This window comes from Chlorocebus sabaeus, chromosome 22 (assembly GCF_047675955.1).
Source record: "Chlorocebus sabaeus isolate Y175 chromosome 22, mChlSab1.0.hap1, whole genome shotgun sequence".
Taxonomy (NCBI): Eukaryota; Metazoa; Chordata; class Mammalia; order Primates; family Cercopithecidae; genus Chlorocebus; species Chlorocebus sabaeus.
In genome coordinates, this window is record NC_132925.1 from 38,880,474 (window position 1) to 38,904,963 (window position 24,490).

Here is a 24,490-nt window from a genome sequence, read left to right on the forward strand (position 1 = left end):
GTCCCAGCTATTCGGCAGGCTGAGGTGGAAGGATTGTCACTTGGGCCTGGGGAGTGGAGGCTGCAGGAAGCCGAGACTGCACCTCCACACTCCAGCCTGGGTGACAGAGCAAGACCCTGTCGCCAAAAAAAAAAAAAAAGGAAAAGAAAAAAAAAAACACTTTTGCTCTTTTGCTCCCTGTGCTGAGTTAAAAGCTAAACTAAAACCAAGCCAGCCCTAGGAAACCTGTCATGTCTATAAAGTGTATTGCCCTTTCAAATTCTTCTTCCCCATTTGGGTGGTGATAACTCTTGTTTTTTCTTAGCACCAAACCTTCCTACTCCCTCTCCCTGCTTGGGAAGGATTAGATATTATTTAAACTTCCTGGCTGGCACTCATTCATGTTAAAGTTTAACTGTTGAGGTGTCACACAATAATCATGGATTGAGAACCCCCAGGGCTTGCGTGATAAGCATAATGCATTCATGGAGGTGCCCAGGGAGTGAGAAACAGATGGGTCCATCCTAAGACTGGAGCTGGTTCCACAAGGAAGTCACACATGAGACGAACAAGAGAGAGGGACAGAAGGATGGGAGACAGAGGGAGTGGAGGGCTTTGTTTCATTTGTTCTGTTTTTAACCTCTTTAGAATTATGGATACTGAAATGAATATATCTGTAGGCCTCAAAGATTAAAAAAACACGAAGGAACACTGAAAGCTTTTTCACATTTTACTACAGAGGTATTTGATAGACGTACTGATTATCAGTTAATTTGTAAACTTCTAAACTGCTAATTCATATCCTACTTGTACAAAATCATTTTACAAAAACTCTAAAAACTAATAGATAATGTGTCCTCTGGTGGGCATCACTGGAAGGCATACCTGGGCAGGTGCCTCCCCTGCAGGCTATCAGCAGCTGCAACCAGCTCAGCTGCTGCTGCCTCTGGAGGAGACACTCTGCCCTCCTGCTACCTCTTCATTCCCAAGTTCACTGCATCTTGATTCGTCACCTTTTCTCCCCTCTTTTGTGGCCTTCTTCTCACCTGGGACCCACCACTTCACGGACGATTGTACAGGATAAATGAATAACAGTATTGTATCTTCGTACCTTTCTACACTGGACAAGAACAACTCTGGTTCTCTCAGACATTCAGCAGTCTTATTTCCTGTGGCCTTTTATCCCATAATATATCACTTCAAATTTAAATAAATCTCCTTCAACCAGAGTCCTCAAATCGCATTCATTTTATCCTGTGAGTCATCGTTTTATATAAAGTCCTTCAAGTATCCATATTACAATAGTTAACCCTCATGATCAAAACAACTAAGAAAGCTGTCTTATTACAACTGTTTTATACTCCACATCACCAGGAGCTCTAAGAAAATACAAAAAGGAAAAATTCAGCCCAACGATGAGCTGAAACAGGTTCTTAATGCGTGCTACTATTTGAAGTCTCTAGGCCAAAATTATTGCAACCAAAGAATCAGTTCTTCCAAACATCACCAAAAGATCCAGGATCATGCACCAGACCAGAAATCCACTGTGATGTTGACATACAAAGGATTGTGTTCCACGGATACTAATTTATAAGAACAACTACTCAACCCATCTGTTCTCCAGACTCGTGACACTTGGTGTAAGAGCTTCATCCTAAAGATAAAAAGAACAAATGTGAATGATAAGACAAGAATTTAATGTATGTCTCCACTGCATTTTGCCTTGCCCTGAAATGTAGCAAACATATTTTTGTAAATTATTGTACCTGTTGTGTTTCATACTATCACAAAGTTTGTTTTCCCCATTGAAGGTGACAGACGTGATAGCCATGTATTCATGTGTCAGACTACATGTGAGAACCCAGGGACCCATGATGAAAAGGGTCACTGCACTCAGTGAGCCCCCAGTCTACAGGACAGAAGGATGTGCAAGGAACACAGATACAACAGGATATGTGCCATCCACTGCTAACTGATCCTCAGCTGAGCTTCAGGGGATCTCTGAATCTTCCTGTGTTATAAGGAAAGTTTGTGTCTGTACGTGGGTACATAGCCTTCACAAGCCTCCAAAAATTTGGGAATGTATGTAGGTGAGGATGAATGAAGGGCAACCTAACCTAATGAGGAAGTCTGGCGAGGCATCAGGGAGAAGGGAAATTTCAGTAAGGTTATTAAATGTTTATTAAAACAGAGAAATTCAACAAGTGAAGAAGGTGAAGGAAAGCGCACTCCAGGCAGAGAGACCACCCTGGGCAAGATGCACAGACACGCAAAAGAGCAGGATGCATTTAAAGAAGTCACTAGTGTGGCCAGAGCCATGGAATCTGGGAAGACAAGCAGGCAATGAACTGAATAGGTTCTACTTGCGCAGCAGTGAAAACAATAAATGCTGGTTACCCATGACAATATGGATGGGGATCAGATGCATCACGTTCAGCTAAATAAAGTCAGAGAAGAATAAATGCAGTGTGATTTCATTTACATAAAGTTGAAAAACATGCAGAACTAAGCAATCTTTTGTTTAGGGACATAAACATATGGGAAAACAAGAAAACCAAGAAACAGCAGAAATAACTATCATTATCACAAATACTTATCACGAAAATTCAGAGAGGTGTTACCTGGGTAGGTGGATAGGGGAGATGCAAAGGGGGAGACTACAGGATTAGGGAGGACCACACAGGTCATGCACTCAGAGTGGGGGTGGGAGATACCAGCAGTGCTCATGGCATCAAGAATCTTCACACTTTGCATACAATTTAGGAGCACTCTTGTATCTATTCAATAATTAATTTTTTAATATAAAAGAAAAATGCACACCTATGGACAATGACTAGAAAAATGTAGAAAATAGAAATAGCTATTTTGTTGGAGTGATTGACTCTATCAAAAGGGCAAAAAGTCATTTAATAATGCTTTAAAATATAAACTTTAGGCCAGGCGTGGTAGCTCATGCTGTAATCCTAGAACTTTGGGAGGCTGAGGCAGGAGGATTGCTTGAGCCCAGGAGTTTGAGACCAGCCTTTGGCAACACAGGGGGACCCTGTCTTTACAAAAAATAAAAAAAATTAGCCAAGCATGGTGACACATGCCTGTGGTCCCAGCTATCTGGGAGGCTGAGCTGGGAGGATTGCTTGAGCCTGGGAGGTTGAGGCTGCAGTGAACCATGGTCACGCCACTGCACTCCAGCTTGGGTAACAAACAGAGTGAGATCCTGCCTTGAAAAAAATAAACTTTTAACAGGACTCTTTAATATCAGGCTGAAAGCACTTTAATATTGCTTTAAAATGTAGACTATAACAAAAGCACAAAAAGCCCCTTAATACTGTTTGAAAATTTAAGGGGAAAAATCAGAGCAAAGAAATACAGATTCTTCAATCAAAGCCTTATAAGAACTGGCTTATCTGCCAGGATTCCTTGGTGAATAGGCCAATTCCCAAGTCATGAAAAGTACAAGAAGAACCTAGAACATCTCGTCACGGCAGAACAGAGGGAGGGAAGCTCTTGAGGACTACTGGGATTCAGGACCCAGCTTGAAGAAGATCCCATTGGCCAAAGATGAGACAATATGAGTACCAAAAAGTACAAGAACTACATCCTGAAGGATGCTAGGAAACACCAAGCATTAGTCTGAAAAAATTTTAATCAGTGCTTGACTCTCTCTTTATTTTGCCTTTCCTATAAAAACTATACCCCAGAGTACCCAAATACACAAAAAGAGAAAGTACTTTGTAGAAAAATCTAATAAATGCCGAAGGAACAACAGAATTAGACTATTACAATTTTGCAACTCCTAATTAAATAATACATTTAGAAATCCAGCATCAACGACTGCTGAAGTCATTAGGTAAAAAACTGATGGGGAATCTCACAATGCATAGGTTAGACTGCCAATTTCGAAACTCACAGATCAATCCTAATATCCCAAAATGACACAACCAGACATTACATCCTCCTGCTGTGACACTGGAGGAAGTACACAACACCACAGATGAAAATTCTTGCCCACAAATAGTATTCAGATTCTGTTCAAGTCTCCAGAAATGAAGAGAAATCCCAGTATGACGGTTAATACTGAGTGTCAACTTGACTGGATTGAAGGATACGAAGTATTGTTCCTGGGTGTACCTGTGAGGGTGTTGCCAAAGGAGATTAACACTTGAGTCAGTGGGCTGGGAGAGGCAGATCTATCCTCCATGTGGGTGGGCACCATCTAATCAACTGCTAGTGTGGCTAAAATAAAGCAGGCAGAAGAAGGTGGGAGAAGCCGACTAGCTGAGTCTTCTGGCCTTCATCTTTCTCCTGGGCTTCCTGCCCCTGAACATCAGATTCCAAGTTCTTCAGCTTTAGGACTCTTGGACCTACACCAGTGGTTTGCCAGAGGCTCTCGGGCCTTTGGCCACAGACTGAAGGCTGCCCTGTCGGCTTCCCTACTTTTGAGGTTTTGGGACTTGGACAGGCTTCCTTGTTCCTCAGCTTGCAGAAGGCCTATTGTGGACTTCACCTGGGGATGGTGTGAGTCAATACTCCTTAATAAACTCCCCTTCATATATACATCTATCCTATTAGTTCTATCCCTCTAGAGAACCCTGACTAATACACCCAGTTTATGAGAAAACAGAAGTCAGGAGGACACATTAAGTTATACTACCAGGATGCAATTGAAAAAATCCGTAATGCAAGGAATTCTATTGGACAAATAATCTGGCTTCTTCCACAAATAAATATCAAGGAACTCATAAAGAAGGGGAGAGGGAACCTACAGATTAAAAGAGATCATTCAAATGCCATGTGGACCTTGTTTAGACACTGATCTGACCAACTGGTTTTAAAAATAAAAAAGCTTTTAACACTGACTAGACATTTGATGACATTAAGGAGATGTTGTTAATTTTATTCTAGGTATGATAATGGTATTGTGATTCCTTTTTTAAAACCGTTTATATTTTAAGATACTGAAGCAGTTACACATGAAAGGCTATGACATCTGTGACACGTTTCTAAATCCAGTGGGGTCAGAAAAACACTGAGGGAAAGAAGAGAAGCCATGAGTTGAGAACTGTAGACGTGAGGGTTCAGTGCACCACTTTCTCTCCTTTTGTGTCTGTCTGAAAATTTCTTTAATACAAATCTTTTAACACAATGAACTGGCTCAAATCTGATCGAATTCAACATAGTCCTTATTGACAGAACACACTAGGGAGGCAGCCTGCCAGGCAGGTGAAGCCAGGACTTACCGTTCCGCGTTCACCTCGTTGCCTTTGTCTCTGGTGTGGAAGACCATTGTATATTTACCCACTTCAGGCAGGGGCCGGGATATTTTCATTCTATGGAGCTCAACCCTAGAACAATAATAGAGATTTTTTTTAAGTCCATCCTATTCATCTACCAGTAGGCAAATAAAAAGCATCATTTGCGAAAATTTATACACACACACAGAGTGTCACAAACAGCTTGACTACTGGGGTATTAAAAAAAGAGAAACTTCTAAAATTTCCAATTTCTTATAATGGTGGAACTTCAGGTGATAAGCCCACAAAAGAATGAGATTTAACACTTATTACGGGGGTACAAAGGAGATGCGTTAATTTATACTTAGTCATTTTCAAAAAGAAAAAAAAAACTGATAAAGTAGTTATTTCAAAACATCCTGAAGAATAGGAGAATCAAGTCTGTTAGGATCCCCAATTTACTTAGAGTTGCCTTCTTTTAACAAAGAAAGGAATGGCCATTTATGGTCACAAGCTTTAAAGCTACAATCCTAGGTTCAAATCTGGACTCTGTTATTTACAACCTCAGTAAGTCAGTTCACTATTCCAAAGTCTCAGTTCCCTCATCTGTAAAATGGCAATGGTGACAGGGAGTTGATTTCAAAGTTCAAATGATATAATCTGCATGGATCATGCTTGTACTCTGTAATGTATTATATGTATTATATAAGTACAAAGAAGGGTAGTGCCTGTTGCACAGGCGAATTAAGTAAGCAGTAAATCTCAACCAACTTTCCTATTCAAATCATCTTAGTTTATCCACCATATTAGTCAAAAACCATTCTGAAGGCCATGACGGTCTTTTCAAATTAAAGCAAAATTGGAGGCTCCCCTCTACTTTGAAGCTGAAGCGTAGCAGGAAAGAAGACAGTGAAGATATGTGATCAGGGCAAAATTCTACTAATCACCCCAGTGAAGTAGATTTGGGGAAGATAATGGGGATTGTTTATCATTAGCCTTTGCTACTGTTGTCCTGAAATGTAGCAGGAACCCTCCGTCCAGTTCCTAAGTCATGACCACATAGGCTGCTGATGGGCTGGGCTGCGAAGAGCTGTTGCCCATCACTACAGCCATTTCTGTAGAGCCCTTGGTCAGGGAAATGCACTCCCTCCTGCTAGAAACATTCCAGAGGCTCTCAGGCTAGACATGGGAACAAGACCAGCATGAAGCTCCTGGGTTCTTTATCACGAGGCAAGAAAAAAATTTCTAACAGTCACCTATCTAATAATTCAGAACCCCAGGTTAGAAATTTCCTTTCCAGCCAGGCATGGTGGCTCACACCTGTAATCCCAACACTTTGGGAGGCCAAGGCAGGCAGATCACTTGAGGTCAGGAGTTGAGACCAGCCTGGCCAATATGGTGAAACCTGGCCTTTATTAAAAATACAAAAAAATTAGCCAGACACAGCAGCACATGCCTGTAGTCCCAGCTACTAGGGAGGCTGAGGCTGGAGAATCACTTGAACCCAGGAGGTGGAGGTTGAGGTGAGTCAAGATCGTATCACTGCACTCCAGCCTGGGTGACAGAGCGAGACTCTGTCTCAAAAAAAAAAAAAAAAAAAAAAAAAAAAGAAATTTCTTTTTCAAGAGGCAACAGCAAGAGGAAAGGGAGCCTCCTGACACCCAGAAGGGCCTTGTGATGACAAGTCTAAAGATACCAGCCCAAGCTCTTGAATACTTACTTATTTCTGCAAGGTAGGGATAACTATAACTATCTGGCCCCCAAATCCAAGTTCAGGGGAAGAAGCTGTGGGTGGAGGCCAGACTTATTCCCTTTGAGCCCCTCAGAGCAGAAAGCAGTCCAAGAGAACTGAGTCAGGCCTGGGGTCAGGCCACCTGCAGTCCCCACAGTGTGCAGGGCTGTCTAAAGCTTGAGGAGAGGACCTCTTTGCCTGCTTCAACATGTGCAGCTCGCCAGAGGCTGCTGGCACTCCCTGGGGGGAACACTGGGAACTGTGTGTGAGGACCCCCTGAGGTCTGACAGAAAGCATGAGGCTCTTAACAACCCAGTCTCCAAACTGCAGTTCAGCAGACATCTTGCAGTTTGAGGTTTCTCACTCACTGGTGTCTCAGTACGTCTTTCCCACTGACAAGTCCATGAGGCCTCCACCAACACTTCTGGACCCCAAATGCCCCCAGGTCAGGAGTAAACTGCCACTGGCACAGAACGATGTGGGCCATCCTGCCTTCCCTCCACCCCCTGCACCCTTCAAGCCCAAATCTGCAGCCTAGTGACCTGCTGGACTGGCATCTAAAGGAATAAATATAAATGCAGGTCTCCGGAGCCACAGATCTCCAGATCGCAGAGCCCCGTGAAGGGGACCTTTCTCTGTTGTTCACCTGAGTCTGAGGTCATCGTCTTCGCCTCCCCATCCCCAGTAGTTGTTAGAGAATCCATTCACCTTGAAAAACTGCTCTCTGCTTAGGGCAGTAACACCCCCAAAATATCCACTGTAACGTAACCTGGAGCAAAAGAGATGAGAGAAATGGTAAGAATATTAGTACCACAAGTCTCTGATTTCAGGGCTGGCATTCTAGGAACACCTGGGAGACCATGTACTTCCAGCCACCCACCCCTGCTTCTCCTGCTTGACACCCACCTCCCAATGCTCCTGGCCTTCCCTGTCTTGTCTCTTTCCCTCTATCTAGACAAACGTTCACCTCTGCTCACTGAGCAAGGTGCCACCCGGCTATTAGTGGTGGTGTTTGTGTGTAGAGGCCTACAGAGATACCTGTCAATGTGAACCGCACCGTCAGATATTGAGAACAGAATTCATCTCATGTGCCTATCCAAGGAATGGTAACAGTTGCCAAGGGCACTGGGTTAAGAAGGATTCTGAGGCTGCATCCGGGTTCTGCATGAATGTGTGTCATGATGAATATACCTTTTTTTTTCACTTTCACTTTTGCAAGGGAGGGTTGAAGGCAGGAGACAGCTCCTGCACACACACTGCATGCACGCACTCTGTTTGCAAATCTCCACTTCTCAGCATGCATCTCCAGCTCCGAGTCTGTTCCCTGGATAACCCAACATATGTCAACCCCCCTGAAGATTCTGGCCTGTCAACCAGATAGAGTCTAGGTAGTGCTTTTCATGAAAATAGGCTGTACAGAACAAGAACTAGGTTTTGAGAGGAAGGACAGTGAATCATGCTTCAGATAAGCTGAATTTTAGATACACCTGGGGCTTTGCCAGTAGGCAAAAGGATACAGGGTCCAAGGTCACAAGAGAGGGGTGACTACAGATATGGTTTTGGAGATAAGCTGTTATCATGTAGTACCTGAAGGCACAGGTTGAGAAATCTCCAACAATCTAGTTGGTGAGAGGAGTACCAAGGGTAGACCCAAGGGGCTCAGCTCTGTGGAACCCTAGGAATCCCGAAAAGAAAAGAGGCAAGAGGAGAAAGATCAGGAGGTAAAAGTAAGAGAGCACCTCCCAGCCTCCCAGTTATACAGGACTCTTATCATCAGTGAACGAATTTGTAAATCTCAGAAATAAAGGTATTCCTTAAATATAACATTTCAACAATCCAGAAATGCAAGTTAAGGTAGCTTAACAACTTGGATGTTACTAAATAAAAAGATGTGAATATCTGGAGAATTTTTAACTTTAACTTCAGGTCAAACTGTTCCAGGACCGATAAAATATTTATGATTTTCTAGATAAAAAGAAAAACCAAAAAGAAAGATCAATAAACATGTAGACACTGGCCATTGAACAAGTGGCATCCCAAAAGCTAATCTGTAGTTCAGTTGTTTCTTTCTATGTTCTGAGAAAAGACTGGGGACTCTGTTTAACCCATAAGAGAAACAGATTTACTTATATGCCCCCAACTTAAAATTCTGGGAAACTGTACTTTTGCAGCCTATAATTAAAAAAAAAAAAAAAAAAGAAAAGGAAAATAAAGTGCTTAGAAGGTAAATATCACTGACCAAGACATCTACTAGGAGTGTCTCATTACCATGGTTATCAGAGTGCATTTTATAGAGGGGAGGGATTCTTAGCTGCCTGAACAGGACATGGTGATAACGCAGGCATAACCTGCTGATACCAACAAGCAATCAGCATGAGAACCAGGGCGATGATGTGGTAGCTTATCACAACCAATATCCACAGACAGCTGGCTAAACACGGGAATGTGGAAGCCCTGCCCTCAGAGTTTATAACCTAACAAGAGAGGTGAACATCATCAGGGTTCTGAGGAGAGAGGTGTCACTACATCTGGAGGAGAGCACCTGGAAGGATTCAAATAGGCAGAAAAATGGGGGATTTCCTGCTGACCATAACTCTGTGAGGCAAAGCACAGGAGGCAGAAAGGCACAGGCTGCCCGAGGACCACTTGGAGAGGGGTGAGCTGGAGTGGGGAGGGACAGAAGAAGGCAAGTCAGCAAGAAGGGTTAAAGAATTGTTTCTCCACGCCTGTAATCTCAGCACTGTGGGAGGCTGAAGCGGGTGGATCAAGAGGTCAGGAGATCGAGACCATCCTGGCTAACGTCGCAAAACCCTGTCTCCACTAAAAATACAAATTATTAGCTGAGCATGGTGGCACATGCCTATAGTACCAGCTACTCGGGAGGCTGAGGCAGAAGAATTGCTTGAACCCGGGAGGTGGAGGTTCCAATGAGCTGAGATCGTGCCATTGCACTCCAGCCTGGGTGACAGAGTGAGACTCTGTCTCAAAAAAAAAAAAAAAAAAAAAAAGAACTGTTTATCAGGTGCCTGTCAGATGGCAACAATCTCTGTGTTTATTGATCTTTGCTTTTGGATTTTCTTCTTACCTGTAAAAGCATAAATATTTAATTGGCCCTGGAACCGTTTTATTTATTTTTTAAAGTGCTGTAACGCCCAAGGGTGGGGAAAACATAGTCATAAAATAACAATAGACTTCCTTGTAGGAAGGAGGCAGGTAACAAAGGAGTTCTTGCCAGTAAAATTTGCCACCAGCTGGTCCACAGCTTCATCACTGACCCCACAGCCAGTGAGAAACAAGATTTGTTTCTGGCTTCATCAGAGTCTGAGACACTTGGGGCAACTTACTTTAACTTCTTCACTCTGCATGTGTGTAAGGAGAAAACCTTTTCTGCACTTGTACTCATGGGGCTGGTGTGACAGTGATGAGGCATGTGCTGACTTAAGCTCTGTGGCATGGGGGCACACAGTTGCCAGCACCGGGCAGACACCCAGCTGCCTGGAAATGAACTTGCCTGCCACAGCGACTTTGCTTAGAGCAAGTAGTCCAGGAGGAGGGCAACTGCTGCCTACATTACTTATACATACCTCTCTCCAGCCACAAAAGATGAGGCTGCTTACATGATACATACAAAACAGAGAAAATCATAAATGATAAACCAGGACTCTGGAAACATTTAAATCAGAACAGAAAATTAAGATGGGAAATACATTAGAACTCTGATCTGCAAATAAGATTCTTTTCAATTTCTAAAAGAGGGCCATGGATTTGGCTCAGAGTCTCTCAATCAAAACATTCAATTACCTGAATCATATTAAGAAAACCTGTCAGTTACTCAACAAAGGCTTTCTGATACCTAGTTATAAAAGAAACATCTGGCCAGTTAGAATGGCAAGTTAGAAACAGCAAGAGTCATCCATGCGCTGTTTCTCAGAGTGAGCAGCATCTGATGAAATCCACGACTGCGACACCAAAGCATGAGTGAAAATCAATTCCTGGCAGGAATGTCCAAGAGCTCAGCCTTCTTATGGTTCGGCTTAATAGAAAGATAAAATCTAGAATCCCAGCAAAAAAAAACCTGTCCTTAAGCAATCCCCTGTTATTGCTTAGAAATGAATGGTGCAACCAGGTGTTTAAAAAAATCTGGGCAATGAGAAGTTTAAGATTATCATCAATGGCAAGTGTCTAAGGTGTTCTGTGTTGTAAATAGTGACATCTTACTACGGAAAAAGTGAACAGATAGTGACATGCTTCTGAAAAAACCAAGTTGCCCAGCCATGATGCACTGTTTTCCTCAATGCAGAAGTGACTCAAAGAAACCAGAAAACAAAACCCCTAGATAATAAGATTAGATCCAAAGATCAAGTTTCCCCAAAGAGAAAAATCGTGGGATTCTCTTCTTGCCCTCTGGATCCACAGCCCTCACCCTAACTCAGACATGTAGCATCTCTCCCCTCAGTTTTCCCCTCTTCCCTTGCTTCATCCAATACATTCAAAATCAGCTGAACCAAGCTTTCTCCCATCCTTCCCCAGCTGTAACATGTGTCAACAGCTCCCCAGCCCCGTCACAGCAAATTCGAACTCTATCAGAGTAAACAAGGCCTGCGTCATCTGGCCCCTGCCTAGCCTCAGTTCTTGCCTCTCCTCGCAGACATTCCTTCTAGAGTACCAGTGAACTACTTGCATTTCCCCCAAAACTGTACCGTGCTCTCTGGCGTGTCTTGGAACTCTGCTGAGCAGCTCTTGTTGATTCCACAAGATTAAGGTACAACCTTACCTGGGGAACAGCTTTAAACCCTTCCCTTCAAGGTGTTTCTTAAAGGCACTGTGCCCTCACCCACCATAGTTTGTTGTAGGTGTTTATGTCCTGCAGCTTACACAGGGCTTGGGTTTAAAGTCAGTACCTGAGGCAACAGTCACATCAATGTCACTTAAGAATTCTCTTTAACTGCCCAATGTGAGGGAGCAACATGGAAGCCCAGAACAAATGAGGTATCAAGAGACTCACTTTCCGCTTCACACTCACGTTGAGTATATACTGGTGGAATCTCCAGCACCATCTGATAGTTTCACAGTTCCCTCTCTCCTTCTGCCTTCCTCTTCCTCTCTTCATTTGTCCCTCTCTCTCCTCATCAAGTGCTTATAATTTTATTTGCAGAAATGCAAAATTAACACAACTCCACTGTAGCTACCTGTCCTCCCCACACTGACACTCAACAGGGAGCCCTGTGAGGGCAGGTGCTCTGCCTTATTCAAAGTGGTCGCATGGCCTCCAGCACAGTCAGCACCACAGACATGAGCACCCATGAACGGCAGGGCTTGGGGAAAGCTGACAGGTAAGTGCGCACACAAATGAGGGAATATAATGTTTCATTTGCAGAGAAACATTCTGGGTCACTATTTCCCCATGGTTGTGCTTGAATAGGAGGTGGTGTAATCAAATAAGGCTGAAAAGCAGCTACGCCCTTCTTAGAGGTGGAGGGGATGGGGAATGAAGACACAGATGATGGCATCTGGCGCTTCTCACAGTGGCTTTGACAGAAATGGACTTGTCCTGGGTGTCCGGGCTCCTGAGAAGACTACTCAGAGGATATGCCCTCCCCACGCTCTAGAAAGAGGCCACAGTCTGGAAAGTGGTATCTCAACAGCGGTCTCACTAAGGCACACCAGCCTGTTGCCTCCTAGAGGGGGAGTCAGGAATAGACAAATAAGTTACTTGCATTCCAGTCAGTGTGGAAAAGCTTGCAGAAGTCCCCGACAGGGGTGCTGTGGGTGAGGCTGGCCACCACCTGCAATGCTCGGATATTTCTCTCCAACGCTTTCCCTTGTCTTTGTGATCCTCTGCCGAAGTTGTTGTAGGGTTTTTTCCTCATTACATTCTCTCACTTCTGTTTCGCACCTTAAGCGATGTATATATCATGGAACATTTTTCCTATTTCTCATTTTCTTAAGACACTCTGGATGCTTGTTCCACCCAGTCTTGATCACAATAGTTGAGCTTCTCGACCTAAGCCACCCTCAGCAGACCACCTTACCTGTACCCAGTGCTGTTCCTGCCAACCACCAGATGCTTGGGATGCTCCTCACACTTGTAAAGGTTAAAGTCATTCTCAGGTACCAGGTCCACGTCATGGAATATAAAGCAGTCCCAATTTTCTTCCTTGAGAGCTTCTAGATAGCCCACATTCAAGAGTTTGGCTCGATTAAACTTTTTACCTTCAGCCTAAAGATATGAAAATTAAAACTTGAAAAGCTCCTGAGATAAAGTTTCATATTGTTCCCCTCTTAGTTAGGATTTAGGAGGTGGTATTATTCTTGTTAACGCACAAGACTATACTTGTGACATAAAGATCTGACAGAGAAGATGCAATGGCAATAAAAGACCATTTGATTTTTTCTTTGTGCTTCACACATACTTATATTCCAGAACTTAGAAACATTCCTTGAAATCTGAAGAGCTGTTGTGTAATGATAGAAAGTTCCAGTTTTGCAAGATTAAGTTCTGGAGATTGATTTCATAAATACACTGCATATATTTATGCAACTAATATATTGCATAATTATGCATAGATACATTGCATGTGAATATTCTTAACATTACTAAACTGTACACTCAATAATGGTTAAGACAGTAAAAATAAATAAAAGCTAAAAAAAAAGGTTAAGATGGTAAATTTTACATTGTGTGTTTTACCACAATTTACAATTTTTTAAATGCAGTTTTAAAATACAAATAACTCAAATAATCAATAATAATGTATTTTACACTTAAAATGTATTAAGAGTACAGATCTCATGTTAAGTATTCTTACCACAGTTAACAAAAATAATTTTCACTTAAAATTTTACAAATACCTTTATGTATTCTGTATAAAATTACAAAACCTTTCTTCTATACTAGTCATGTCAATTAGTATTAGTGATTCACAGTTCAACCCCAGGTAATCCCAATCTTACCCTCTGTTATGAATTTACACTAAGCTTCTAAGAGACTTAGTTAACAGCCTGCCAGAAAGGATCAAGAAATCTCAACCTATAAAAAGAGAAGGTTATTGCTAACATTTCTAAGCTACTTTAAAGTTTCTTAGAAATCCCTGTAAGAGAATCCTGTTATAATGCTACTGGTAGAGGCTAATCCTCCCAGTGGCCTTATGGAGAGAGATTTGTCACTGGGTAATAAAAGAACACAGTTTGACCTGTGATATGATTGAAGCTGTAATAAAAAAATTAAATAATATTTTCATGGCTGCTTCGTTCAAATTCCATCAGAATGAATTCCAGTTAAATGGTTTATCATAAAAGTACAAGTATTTCTCAGAAGTTACCACAATGTTTTCCTGATAAGAATAACACAAAGCAGACATATTTTTCTCCTTCTCTTTCATTTTTAATTTGAGATGGAATCTTGCTCTGTTGCCCAGGCTGGAGTGCAGTGGTACGATCTTAGCTCACTGCAGCCTTCACCTCCTCGGTTCAAGTGATTCTCCTGCCTCAGCCTCCCCGGGTAGCTGGGACTACAGGTATGTGCCACCACACTCAGCTAATTTTTTTTTTTCATATTTTTAGAAGAGACAGGGTTTCACCATGCTGGCCAGACTGGTCTCGAACTCCTAACCTCAAGTGATCCACCCACCTCAGCCTCCCAAAGTGCTGAGATTACAGGCATGAGCCACTGGGCTGGGCCCAAAGCAGACACGTTTTTCAATTCATAAAAATAGTACTATACCTTGTGGGTTACTGTCCTGAGCAAAAACTCAGAATCAAATAAATCATACCTATGACCAACAACCTTAAAAACAAAAATAGCTATAAAACAATATAATAGTAACATTCTGTTCCAAGTACTAAAATAACAGACATAGATGTGCTATATAAGCACACTGATTTTTAAGAGCCCCAGTTTATCACCAAGTCTATACTGAAGAGCTGGTCCTCTGAGTTGTCCAAAGTTTCACCTAAAAGAAATATTACCAGTTCTAACAGTAGTCATGATTTTGCTGACATTCTTAGAATTTGTAAGAAGTTGAGGGGGAATTATTTGGATGGCCAAGGATAATTGTGAAAAGTTTAGGCACTGATGTTTAAACTGATGTCTTAGTTTTTTTCAATAAACTTTAATGCCAAATAGAGGTATCTTTAATCACCCACTCCACTGACCTCAGAGGTAAGCTCTTCAAAAGCAGCCGATGATTATGCTGTGCTCCTACCAAATCATGCTTCTGGAAGCCAAATAAGTGAACCCAGAAAGTGAAAATCAAACATAATATGTTTCACATAATAAATAGTGGCAAAGTTCAGGGCAGAAATGTGGTGGCAGCCATAGCTACTGATACAGAATATTCTTTCAAATCCTTTGTCTAGATCCCCCATTGAGTAGCTATGGTCGATAATGACAAGACAATTCCAGAATCTCATCATGTAGTGCACATCACGCACAGAAAGAAACAGAAGGGGCCAGGAAGCCTCCGGGAAAATCTGAAGGCAGTCATTGGCTAACATGGAAGGGTTCACAAAACAGGCTTCCTCCAGAGGTTCCTTCAGGGGCAGTAAAATTTCCCAGAACTTGAACCCATAACTCCACACTCTGAGACAATAATTTCCTCTACTCCTTTGAAGGATAAATGAGGTAAGAGAACTCTTTTTTGATGATAGTCTGATGTTCCTTTTACCCAACATAGACAAAGAGTCACATGGCCAAGTCTGGCAGAGAGAGGAGGGTCCAGGGCAGGCTCTGGTCTGCCCCCACGCTCACCTGATGGATGACGTAAATGCCATAATCCAGCTGCTGCCTCTGCAGGAAGGGATGCAGATGTTCCAGCAGGTACATCAGGTGTTTCTCTCTGTTCCGGTGGGGAATGAGGATGGCGACCCTCTGTAAAGCTTTACATTCCTCAGGGCAATACCGGCCTCTGGACACCTTGGGATTTTCTGCCTGTACCTCTTCCAAAGTGAGATCTGGTTTGAAAATGAGCTTGCTCTGGCCTCCTACAATGAACATAGAACACAGACAATAACAGTAGCTACTTCAAAAAGTGTTGAGGTTTACATGAGCTAATATGCATAGAAAGAACACTGACCAGTTCACAGTGAGCGCTACAAATGTCAGCTTTTATTATGATTACTTTAAAGGCTCATTTAGTCATGATGATAGCCAGAGCATCATGTCACTAAGGTTACTGGCTGCAAAAGCAAGTGGCGGATATATAATATAAGCACTTCCTTGTGGCTGGTAATCAACTTGCTCTACGATCCATCTGTAAGAAGGAATATCCTGGTGAATCCTGGTAAGAGCAAAGGTCAGGGCTAGACAGAGTAACTTCAACTTTGGTCTATCCTCTTTTCCTTCTCCAAATTCCAGGAGGATGGGAAAATCTCTTAAATGTCAATAGCATTCCACAGAATCAAGCTCCTGGACAAGACACTCTTCCTCCCCCTTCCCTAAACTCTGGAACTACCCTGGCTCCCTGTAAGCAAAGCACTAAAAAGAAGTAGAAACCAGCCTCCCTCCCTAACCCAGCTGTAACAGGTATGTGTGGCACTGCAACAACTCTCCCATTTTGCCACCACAACAGACGTTTCCAATCCAGCACAGCATTTGCTCAGTGTCTGGAAGCAATCCACACAGACGAAGCCCAAAGCCATCCACAGGAGGAAACAGCTCAGGTTTTTTGTGGCTGTTGTTTTTTTCTAAATTCCACGTATACTGGTCAGGCTGTCAAATCTCAAGATGCTTGCAAATTGAGCCATCCCCTTCTGAGTAAAGCAGTCATAGGCCCTTCCTGTGGATAAGCCTCTATGCCTTGTTCCATGTAACCATCCCCTAACCTGGTCATGGCTGCTTACACCAGGCTCATGTGTCTAATGGCACCTTGGGGCTCTGCCCAATAGCAGGCAAGGTAAGCAACTTCTTCAAGCCACCCAAAGACAATAATTGGCCTACGAGAGCCTTCCTGAAGGGTCTGCATGCAAGACACAGCAGTCAGTAATGCCCTAAAAACAAAGAGTAAGGAATGGAGTTACACAGATGACAACTACTACAGCTGATGCTGGGCTCTCGAGCTACCAGAGAAAATGGGGTAGCTGTTGAGATGGTCTCCTGTGTGGCCTGTTCACAATTCCCATCATTAACCTGACCGTGTCTCTGTTCTTGCACCCTCAAAGAGCCTCATGCAACAGGTCTAATATAAACTAGTCCCCCGACTTACCTTCTCATTGTCATAACTTTTTACATGCCCTAACCTAGTATCTGCTTCCATTTACCCTCTATCAGTCTCCCTATCACTCCCCCTACTCCAACATCTTCTCAAGATCTGCCCCTCCTTGGGTCACTAATGGCCCATTTTAAGTCATCACCAACCACATCAACTTTAGTCCAGTACTTGCCCAGTAATGCATCACTGCCCTCTATTCTTTATGAATGAGTTTACTATTTAAATATACTGTGAGCATTTTAAGCAAGGGGAATAATCAGCCATATTTGCATTTCACTGACTCATTTTTACATCTCAACTTGTACTATCTGTGACGGAACACACAAAGGAATAACACTTTGGCTCTTCCGTGAGTAAAGAGAAGCAGCACGCCAGTATGAATACGATACAGGATTGTGACTCAACTAGGAAAGGGGTGCACAGACTGAATGTTTGTGTCCCCAAAAATTCCTATGTTGAATCCCTAATCTCCACTGTGGGGCCTCTGCAAAGTAACTAGGTTTAGATGAGATCATCATAAGGGTGGAGCTGCCATGTGGGATTAAAGCCCTTATAAAAAGAGCAAGAGGCATGGGATCTATCTATCTCTGTCTTTCTCTCTCCCTCCCTCTTTCCCTTTCCCCCTGCATGTACGTGTGTGCACACATACACCAAGGAAAGGCATGTGAGGACAATATCCAGTAAGAGGGCCCTCACCAAGAAACTGACCATGCTGGCACCCTGATCTTAAGACTAATTTACTGTTTAATGTAAGTTGAGAGGCAAGACATAAAAGATGAACCAAAATATACAACATATTTAAGAAATAAACTACTAAAGACCATATTGAAAAACTTACCCAGTCTGTCCCTTGACTCCATAGTTTTGGCCAAAGGAATACAACAGATGTGACCCCAGTGAAGCTTGAATGTGTTTGCATTTCTCCTCCCATGCTCTGGTGCTCTGCCGATGCCATAAGGAGAACATACCCAGGCTAGCCCACTAGTTTCAGCAGGAGAACAGGAGGCACATGGGGCAGAGCCACCAGCCTAGATCAATGGACCCTATAAATGTGTGCTGCTGAGACTTTTGTGGCTGGATAATAAAAGTGGGTCTGTTCCTATGACGGAATACTATACATCAATGAAAATGGACAAACCATAGCCCCACGAAACCATAAGAATAGGTCTCACAAAAATAATGTTGAGCAACAGAAGCCAAACACAAAAGAGTACATAACGTATGCTTCTAATTTGTAAAGTTCAAAAATAGGAAAAATCTAATGTGTAGAGTTAGAATCTTGAAGCCAGAGTGGTGACTGAAAGAAGCATGGGAATTCCTATGGTTCCAGCAAGATTCCATTTCTTAATTTACATGCCAGTTAGACAAGTATGTTCATTTTCTGAAACTTAACCAAGCGGTACACTTCTGAGTTTTGTACTTTCTTGTACATGTCATAGTTATTTTATTTGAATTGACAGTTTTTGTGACACAGGAGATATATATATTTATGGGGTACATGAGATGTTTTGATACAAGCAAGTACCTGTTATTTTTAAATAAAAAAAAAATGCATACTACTTAATCAAAGGAAAAAGAGAACACTTACTGAGGTAAGGAGATACAGAAGGGCAGTTGTCAAGTTCTGCTTTCTTCGTGGATGCTTCATTAGTCAGAGTTTTTCCCTTCCCCAAAATGAGGGCCTTATGGAAATTAGCCACAAGCTCCTTTGCTTTAGGAATCTCTTGAATGGCACCCACGAAGTAGTTACTGGTGGCCCACCCAACCACCGTCAGGCACAAAGTCAGAAGCAACAGTAATCGTAATTTGTAGGAAAGGTGGGAAGTCAGGTTGAAGCCCATGTTTTTTATTACGTGAATAATATGTATCTCTCTGCTTCACTGCAGGCAAAAAAGCTTCAAGTTGAACTTTTCCAATCTGATTGCGAACTTGATGACAACTGAGGATACAATGCCTGCTTTTGCTCAGTAGTTCTGCTCCAACAATCTAAAACACAATAACAAAAGACACGTTGTTTCAAATGGAAATGCTATCCTGAAATGATTCACTCCAGCACAAACTGAAAACCCATCCCTGATAGACCTTGACTAACCACAATGGTAAGTCTCCCACTTAGGGTTTAGAGATCCGAAAACCAGAGGTTTAGAAGTTCTAAGCATCAATACATCACAGGAGCACTCTCTAGGTTATCGGTCAGGCTGCCTGTCACCCCAGAAGGGAAGCCATTTCCAGATGTTGGACAGAACAAATAGGCAAAGGAGACAAGGGAGACTGCAAACGCCCTAAGACCTGAGCTGGGCACAGCCTAAGACACAGCCCTAATGGTTCTCTGCCTCAGCTGCCCCTTCCTGGCACAGTTTTAAGGGAGGATTTTAAAAATGTGAAGCCTTGTTACAGAAGCACATTTTGACCCAAAGAGAAAATGAAAAAGGAAAAGTCCTTCTTCCTTGTGAGAGCCAGAAAAACATGGTCCTCTATAACAGGGAATGAATGCTATACTCTCAAAGAGGCACTGGCACAGGGCACATTGCAATGGGGGCCAGAAAGAAGTCTGTCAAGAAACATAGAGAATCCCCAACAGGAGGTCAACAATCTATCTGTAAGAATAACAAAACTACAGCATAGTGTTTAAGATCAGGAGTCTGGACTTAAACAGAAACTATAGTTCTACTACATAACAGCTACATAACCTTGGGCCAGTCATTTAATCAAGCCTCAGTTTCCTTATCTGTAAAATGGGGATAAAAATAGTATCTACCTAGAAAAGTTATTGTGGGGCTTAGATGACTTAATTTATTAATATATAAAGTGTTATCCCACCTTGGCCAACAAGCAGACACACTGAAACACCACTTTCTGTACTGTATTTCTCACTGTCAGCTGACAAATCGCCACTCTGACTTCATACTTCAGCAGCATGAGATGGGATAATATGAATTCACCTCAAAGAGGGGGCTATGCCCTTAATTATTGACAAAAATCATGTTTTTAAGATCACCAAGCTGAGGGCCCACCCTGGACCACAGAAAATACACTAAAGTGGTAAAGGCTACCTGACAAGGATCCCTGGGTTGCCGCCAGCAACATCCGCTATATCCTCTCTGTGTGGACAAATCACGTCTCTCCTCAAATTCTAAACATGTTCTCAGAAGAACACAGAAAATGCTAGAGCTAAGGCATAATCTCCATAGACAAACATATTCTCAATTAAACAAATAAAATGGAGACCAAAATATTTTCTATGCTAAATAATCACATGGAAACACTTATGATTAAATCTTAAATGACAAAAAGAAAAACAAAAAATAAACCCTATATATGTGCTATGAACTAAAGACATACAATTAAGGAAAGTCTAGAAAGAAATATACTTAAAAGCTAATAATAATTATATTAGGAGAATGGGATTAGCTAGGGGTGGTTTTTTTCTCTTTTCTTTTTAGAATTTTTAATAATATAGTTTTTATATTATCATACATATTTTTGTATATCACATATTGTCATATTTACATATGTTTTACATATATCATTTTAGATACTCTTACAATGAAAACAAAGTGAATTTTTTTAATGGTGAATACAGAGGCCGTAAGTAACTGTAAAAAACAACCACCACCTCAGAAACTCTCAAGATAGTGTCACACTTACTAAAGGATACAATTCCAAAAATTTAGTTTCAGGTTAGTTTGAAGGAAACTTAGAAACTATTTCTCTCTAAACACAATGCTATAGATAAAATGGGAGGTTAGGTTCTTGGGGAATGTTTGACCCAGGAAGCAATTAAACAGTATGGCCTGTGTTCAGGGTCCTGTGACGGTATCACAGGAAGTCAATGCTGAAGGCAGTAACAACTAATACAAAAGGGCAATTTATGTGTGCATTTACTCTGTGCCATGCAGTGGGGTAAAATCACTTGTATTAACCTATTTAATTCTCATTTAACCATATGATGTAAGAATTACTAGTCTCCTCATCTTACAGGTAAGAAAAGGAAAGGAAGGTTTGGACAGATTTAAGTACCTTGCCAAAGCCCACACAACTAGTAAGTGGTAGCATGCACTCTCAGCCCAGGTGCTCAGCTCCACATCTTTCACATGGATATTTCCTCTTTTCTCCCCTTGGTGCCTGGGTCGTCCCAACACAAACCCTTGAATATTCAGGTTCCCTTGGGGGCCTTCTCTCTCTCTCCCACATCTACCTTCCCTTTCCTAGGGCCTGTCTGTTCAAATGCCTTCCTAGAGGTCTATTCTTTTCCCACCTGCTAACAGTAAGTCATCAGGTTCCTGAGGCCAATCAGACAACTTCTTGCAGACTTAATTGTAGGAGGCTTAAATGCTACGATTGGCAATTTTTAAAATAAAGATCTCAATCTTAGAAAATTCAGACTGGGAACATTGCTTTTCTTTATTTTTTATTTTTATTTTTATTTTTTCTCTGTTGCCCAGGCTGGAGTGCCGAGGCGCAATCCCAGCTCACTGCAACCTCCACCTCCTGGGTTCAAGCAATTCTAGTGCCTCAGCCTCCCAAGCAGCTGGGATTACAGGTGTGCACCACTATGCCTGGCTAATTTTTGTATTTTTAGTAGAGCTGAGGTTTCACCATGTTGACCAGGCTGGTCTTGAACTCCTGGCCTCAAGTGATCCATCTACCTTGGCCTCCCAAAGTGCTGGGATTACAGGCATGAGCCATTGCACCCAGCCCTGGAAGCATTGCTTTTCTAAGAACTATTTTCAGAGGGAGAGTCCCCTGGAAGAAAGAATCGCAGAGTGGAAGGAGGTTATGACCCTAAAATTACTGCAGTGTTGAAATCAGAAAAGATCTTAAAGAACACACATCGACCTCCCTCATTCTACAGATGGGTAAGAGATTTAAAAACCTACACAAGGCAGGGGATACATGGGAAATATCTGTACTTTCTGCTCAGTTTTGTTGAGAATCTAAAACTGTCCTAAAAAATACAGCTGAACCTTGAACAACACGGGTCTGAACTGCACGGCTCCACTTACACTCAGATATTTTTCAAACAAATGCGGACCAAATATATAATATTCCCGGGATGCAAAACCTGTGTATACAGAGGGCCAACTTTTCCAATATGTGGGTTCCTCAGGGCTCACTACAGTACTTGAGCACGCATGAATGTGGGTAGATGCAAGGGTCCTGAAGCCAATCCCTTCCACATACTGAGGGATGACTGTTATTTAAAAAAACAAAAACAGAAACACCTACCCAAGAACTAAATAGCTGTGAATATTCATAAACTAATATTGCTCAACTGTAGCTTATGGACTCTGTTCAAAGGTAAGACATTTATTCTAAAAGCAAGGAGCCTGGCCGGGCGCGGTGGCTCACGCCTGTAATCCCAGCACTTTGGGAGGCCGAGATAGGCGGATCGCGAGGTCAGGAGATCGAGACCATCCTGGCTAATATGGTGAAACCCCATCTCTACTAAAAATACAAAAAAGTAGCCAGCCTGGTGGTGGGTGCCTGTAGTCCCAGCTACTCGGGAGGCTGAGGCAGGAGAATGGCATGAACCCGGGAGGCGGAGCTTGCAGGGAGCCGAGATCGCGCCACTGCACTCCAGCCTGGGCGACAGAGCGAGACGCTGTCTCAAAAAAAAAAAAAAAAAAAGCAAGGAGCCATTATTAATAATTACTTAAGTATTAGTTAGGCCTTTATTACTAATCCTGCTTTTGAGACAACATCTGACCCAGTTAAAAATAATTACTTACCTATCTTTCTAAGTCTAAGTGCTCTCCCAAAAACTGTACAAAGAGCCAGCATAAGTAAGTTCAAGGGTAAGATTTCCTTAGCTCCTGTGAGTAAACATCTGAAGTGTGAAGGGTCTGTCATCTGTCTGTCCATCTATGTTTCAAGAGAGACCAGCCAAGTGACTGGAGGCAACCCCTCTCAGCGTGTGTCCCAGCGACAAAATGATGAAAAATACTTATCTCACAAAGTTGCTCTAAGAATTTAATGAGATGATGCACCCAAGTACACTGGCATATCTGGTACATTTCCAGGACACAAGCTTTTTTTTTTTTCTTTTTTGAGATGGAGTCTACTTCTTGCTGCCTGGCTGGAGTGCACTGGTGTGATCTTAGCTCACTGCAACCTCCACCTCCCAGGTTGAAGAGATTCTCCTGCCTCAGCCTCCCAAGTAGCTGGGATTACAGGCTTGTGCCACCATACCCAGCTAATTTTTTTTTTTATTTTTAGTAGAGACAGGGTTTCACCATGTTGGCCAGGCTGATCTCAAACTCCTGACCCCAAATGATCCACCCACCTCAGCCTCCCAAAGTGCTGGGATTACAGGTGTGAGCCACTGTGCCTGGCCAGGAACACACGTATTTATTGGCTCTAATTACCAATGTGATTCATGTTCAGATGTTATCAGAATATTGCCCAAGATAATGTTATCTCTGGAATTAATGAGATGATTTTTACTTTCTAACTCTGTAATTTCCATTTTTTCTTTTAATGAGTATGTAATATTTTTATAATCAGAAAAACATAATGACATTTTAAAGAAAGTTATTTTTAGGGCAAGTGACTCCCAATTGGTGTTTGGGAAAGTGCCATCATATTGGATTTATTTACACTAATGTTTAAATAATTGAGAGACCTTTAATTGTCACAAGAGTCTCAGAGTTTTCTTTTTCAGTCATGGCTCTCTTGAAGTGGCAAGGGAATCATCATGACTACCGAGAACAAATTCAGGCAACATGAAAGAAGTTATTTAGGGCAAGATTTACCACTCTTTCTCTTTCTAGAAGTCTACCCTGTAGTTAAAAATGATCATGTTCTCATATTTGGTTTTCTTCCACTCGATTCAACCAGTCTTTTCTGAGTACCTGCTATTTTCAACCAAAGGGGATATGATATAAAGAGAATGAAAGCCCAGTCTTTGTACTCAGAGTTTATTTCTATCTTTTTCTAGATCTCAATGTCTGCAATTTCCTGTCAAACATGAGAATGACTCCATCCCAAAGTGGGAGAACAGATGAAACAAGATGGATAAAATACTGAGAAGTCTTGAAGATAGGTGATAGGTACCTGAGAGTCCATTTTCTTTCTCTCTACTTTTGTGTATGCTTGACATTTCCCATAATAGTTTTTAAAATCTGGCAAGGAAGATAAGCTATAACAAAAGGAAGGGCAACGTAAGTGCTAAGTATCATTCTTGGAGAATCTCTAACCACACACATCTTTACTCCACCAAAGTGGGTGGGGAGGACACCATGTATCACTCTATAAATATTCACTAAGCATTTGCACCAAGGAGAAAGGGTGTGTTCATTCAGCAGCTAAGAGCACCAAAATCAGCATTCCAATGTCTC

The 24,490-nt window shown here is 42.1% G+C and overlaps 1 protein-coding gene across 3 annotated transcripts in view; it reads right to left on the minus strand.

Moving 5' to 3' along the window:
• Nucleotides 1–696: 696 nt before the first annotated feature.
• Nucleotides 697–24,490, minus strand: part of B4GALT4 (beta-1,4-galactosyltransferase 4) — a 29,364-nt gene continuing 5,570 nt past the window's right edge. For all 3 annotated transcript variants that reach the window (XM_007985716.3, XM_038003361.2, XM_038003362.2), the window contains 6 exons: nt 18,739–19,136; nt 15,692–15,924; nt 12,975–13,162; nt 7,589–7,711; nt 5,217–5,321; nt 697–1,633 (listed from right to left, as the gene is read on the minus strand). In XM_007985716.3, coding sequence (XP_007983907.2) covers nt 1,501–1,633; nt 5,217–5,321; nt 7,589–7,711; nt 12,975–13,162; nt 15,692–15,924; nt 18,739–18,991 — 1,035 coding nt within the window. In that variant the 5' untranslated portion in view covers nt 18,992–19,136 and the 3' untranslated portion in view covers nt 697–1,500. The remainder of the gene's footprint in view (nt 1,634–5,216; nt 5,322–7,588; nt 7,712–12,974; nt 13,163–15,691; nt 15,925–18,738; nt 19,137–24,490) is intronic.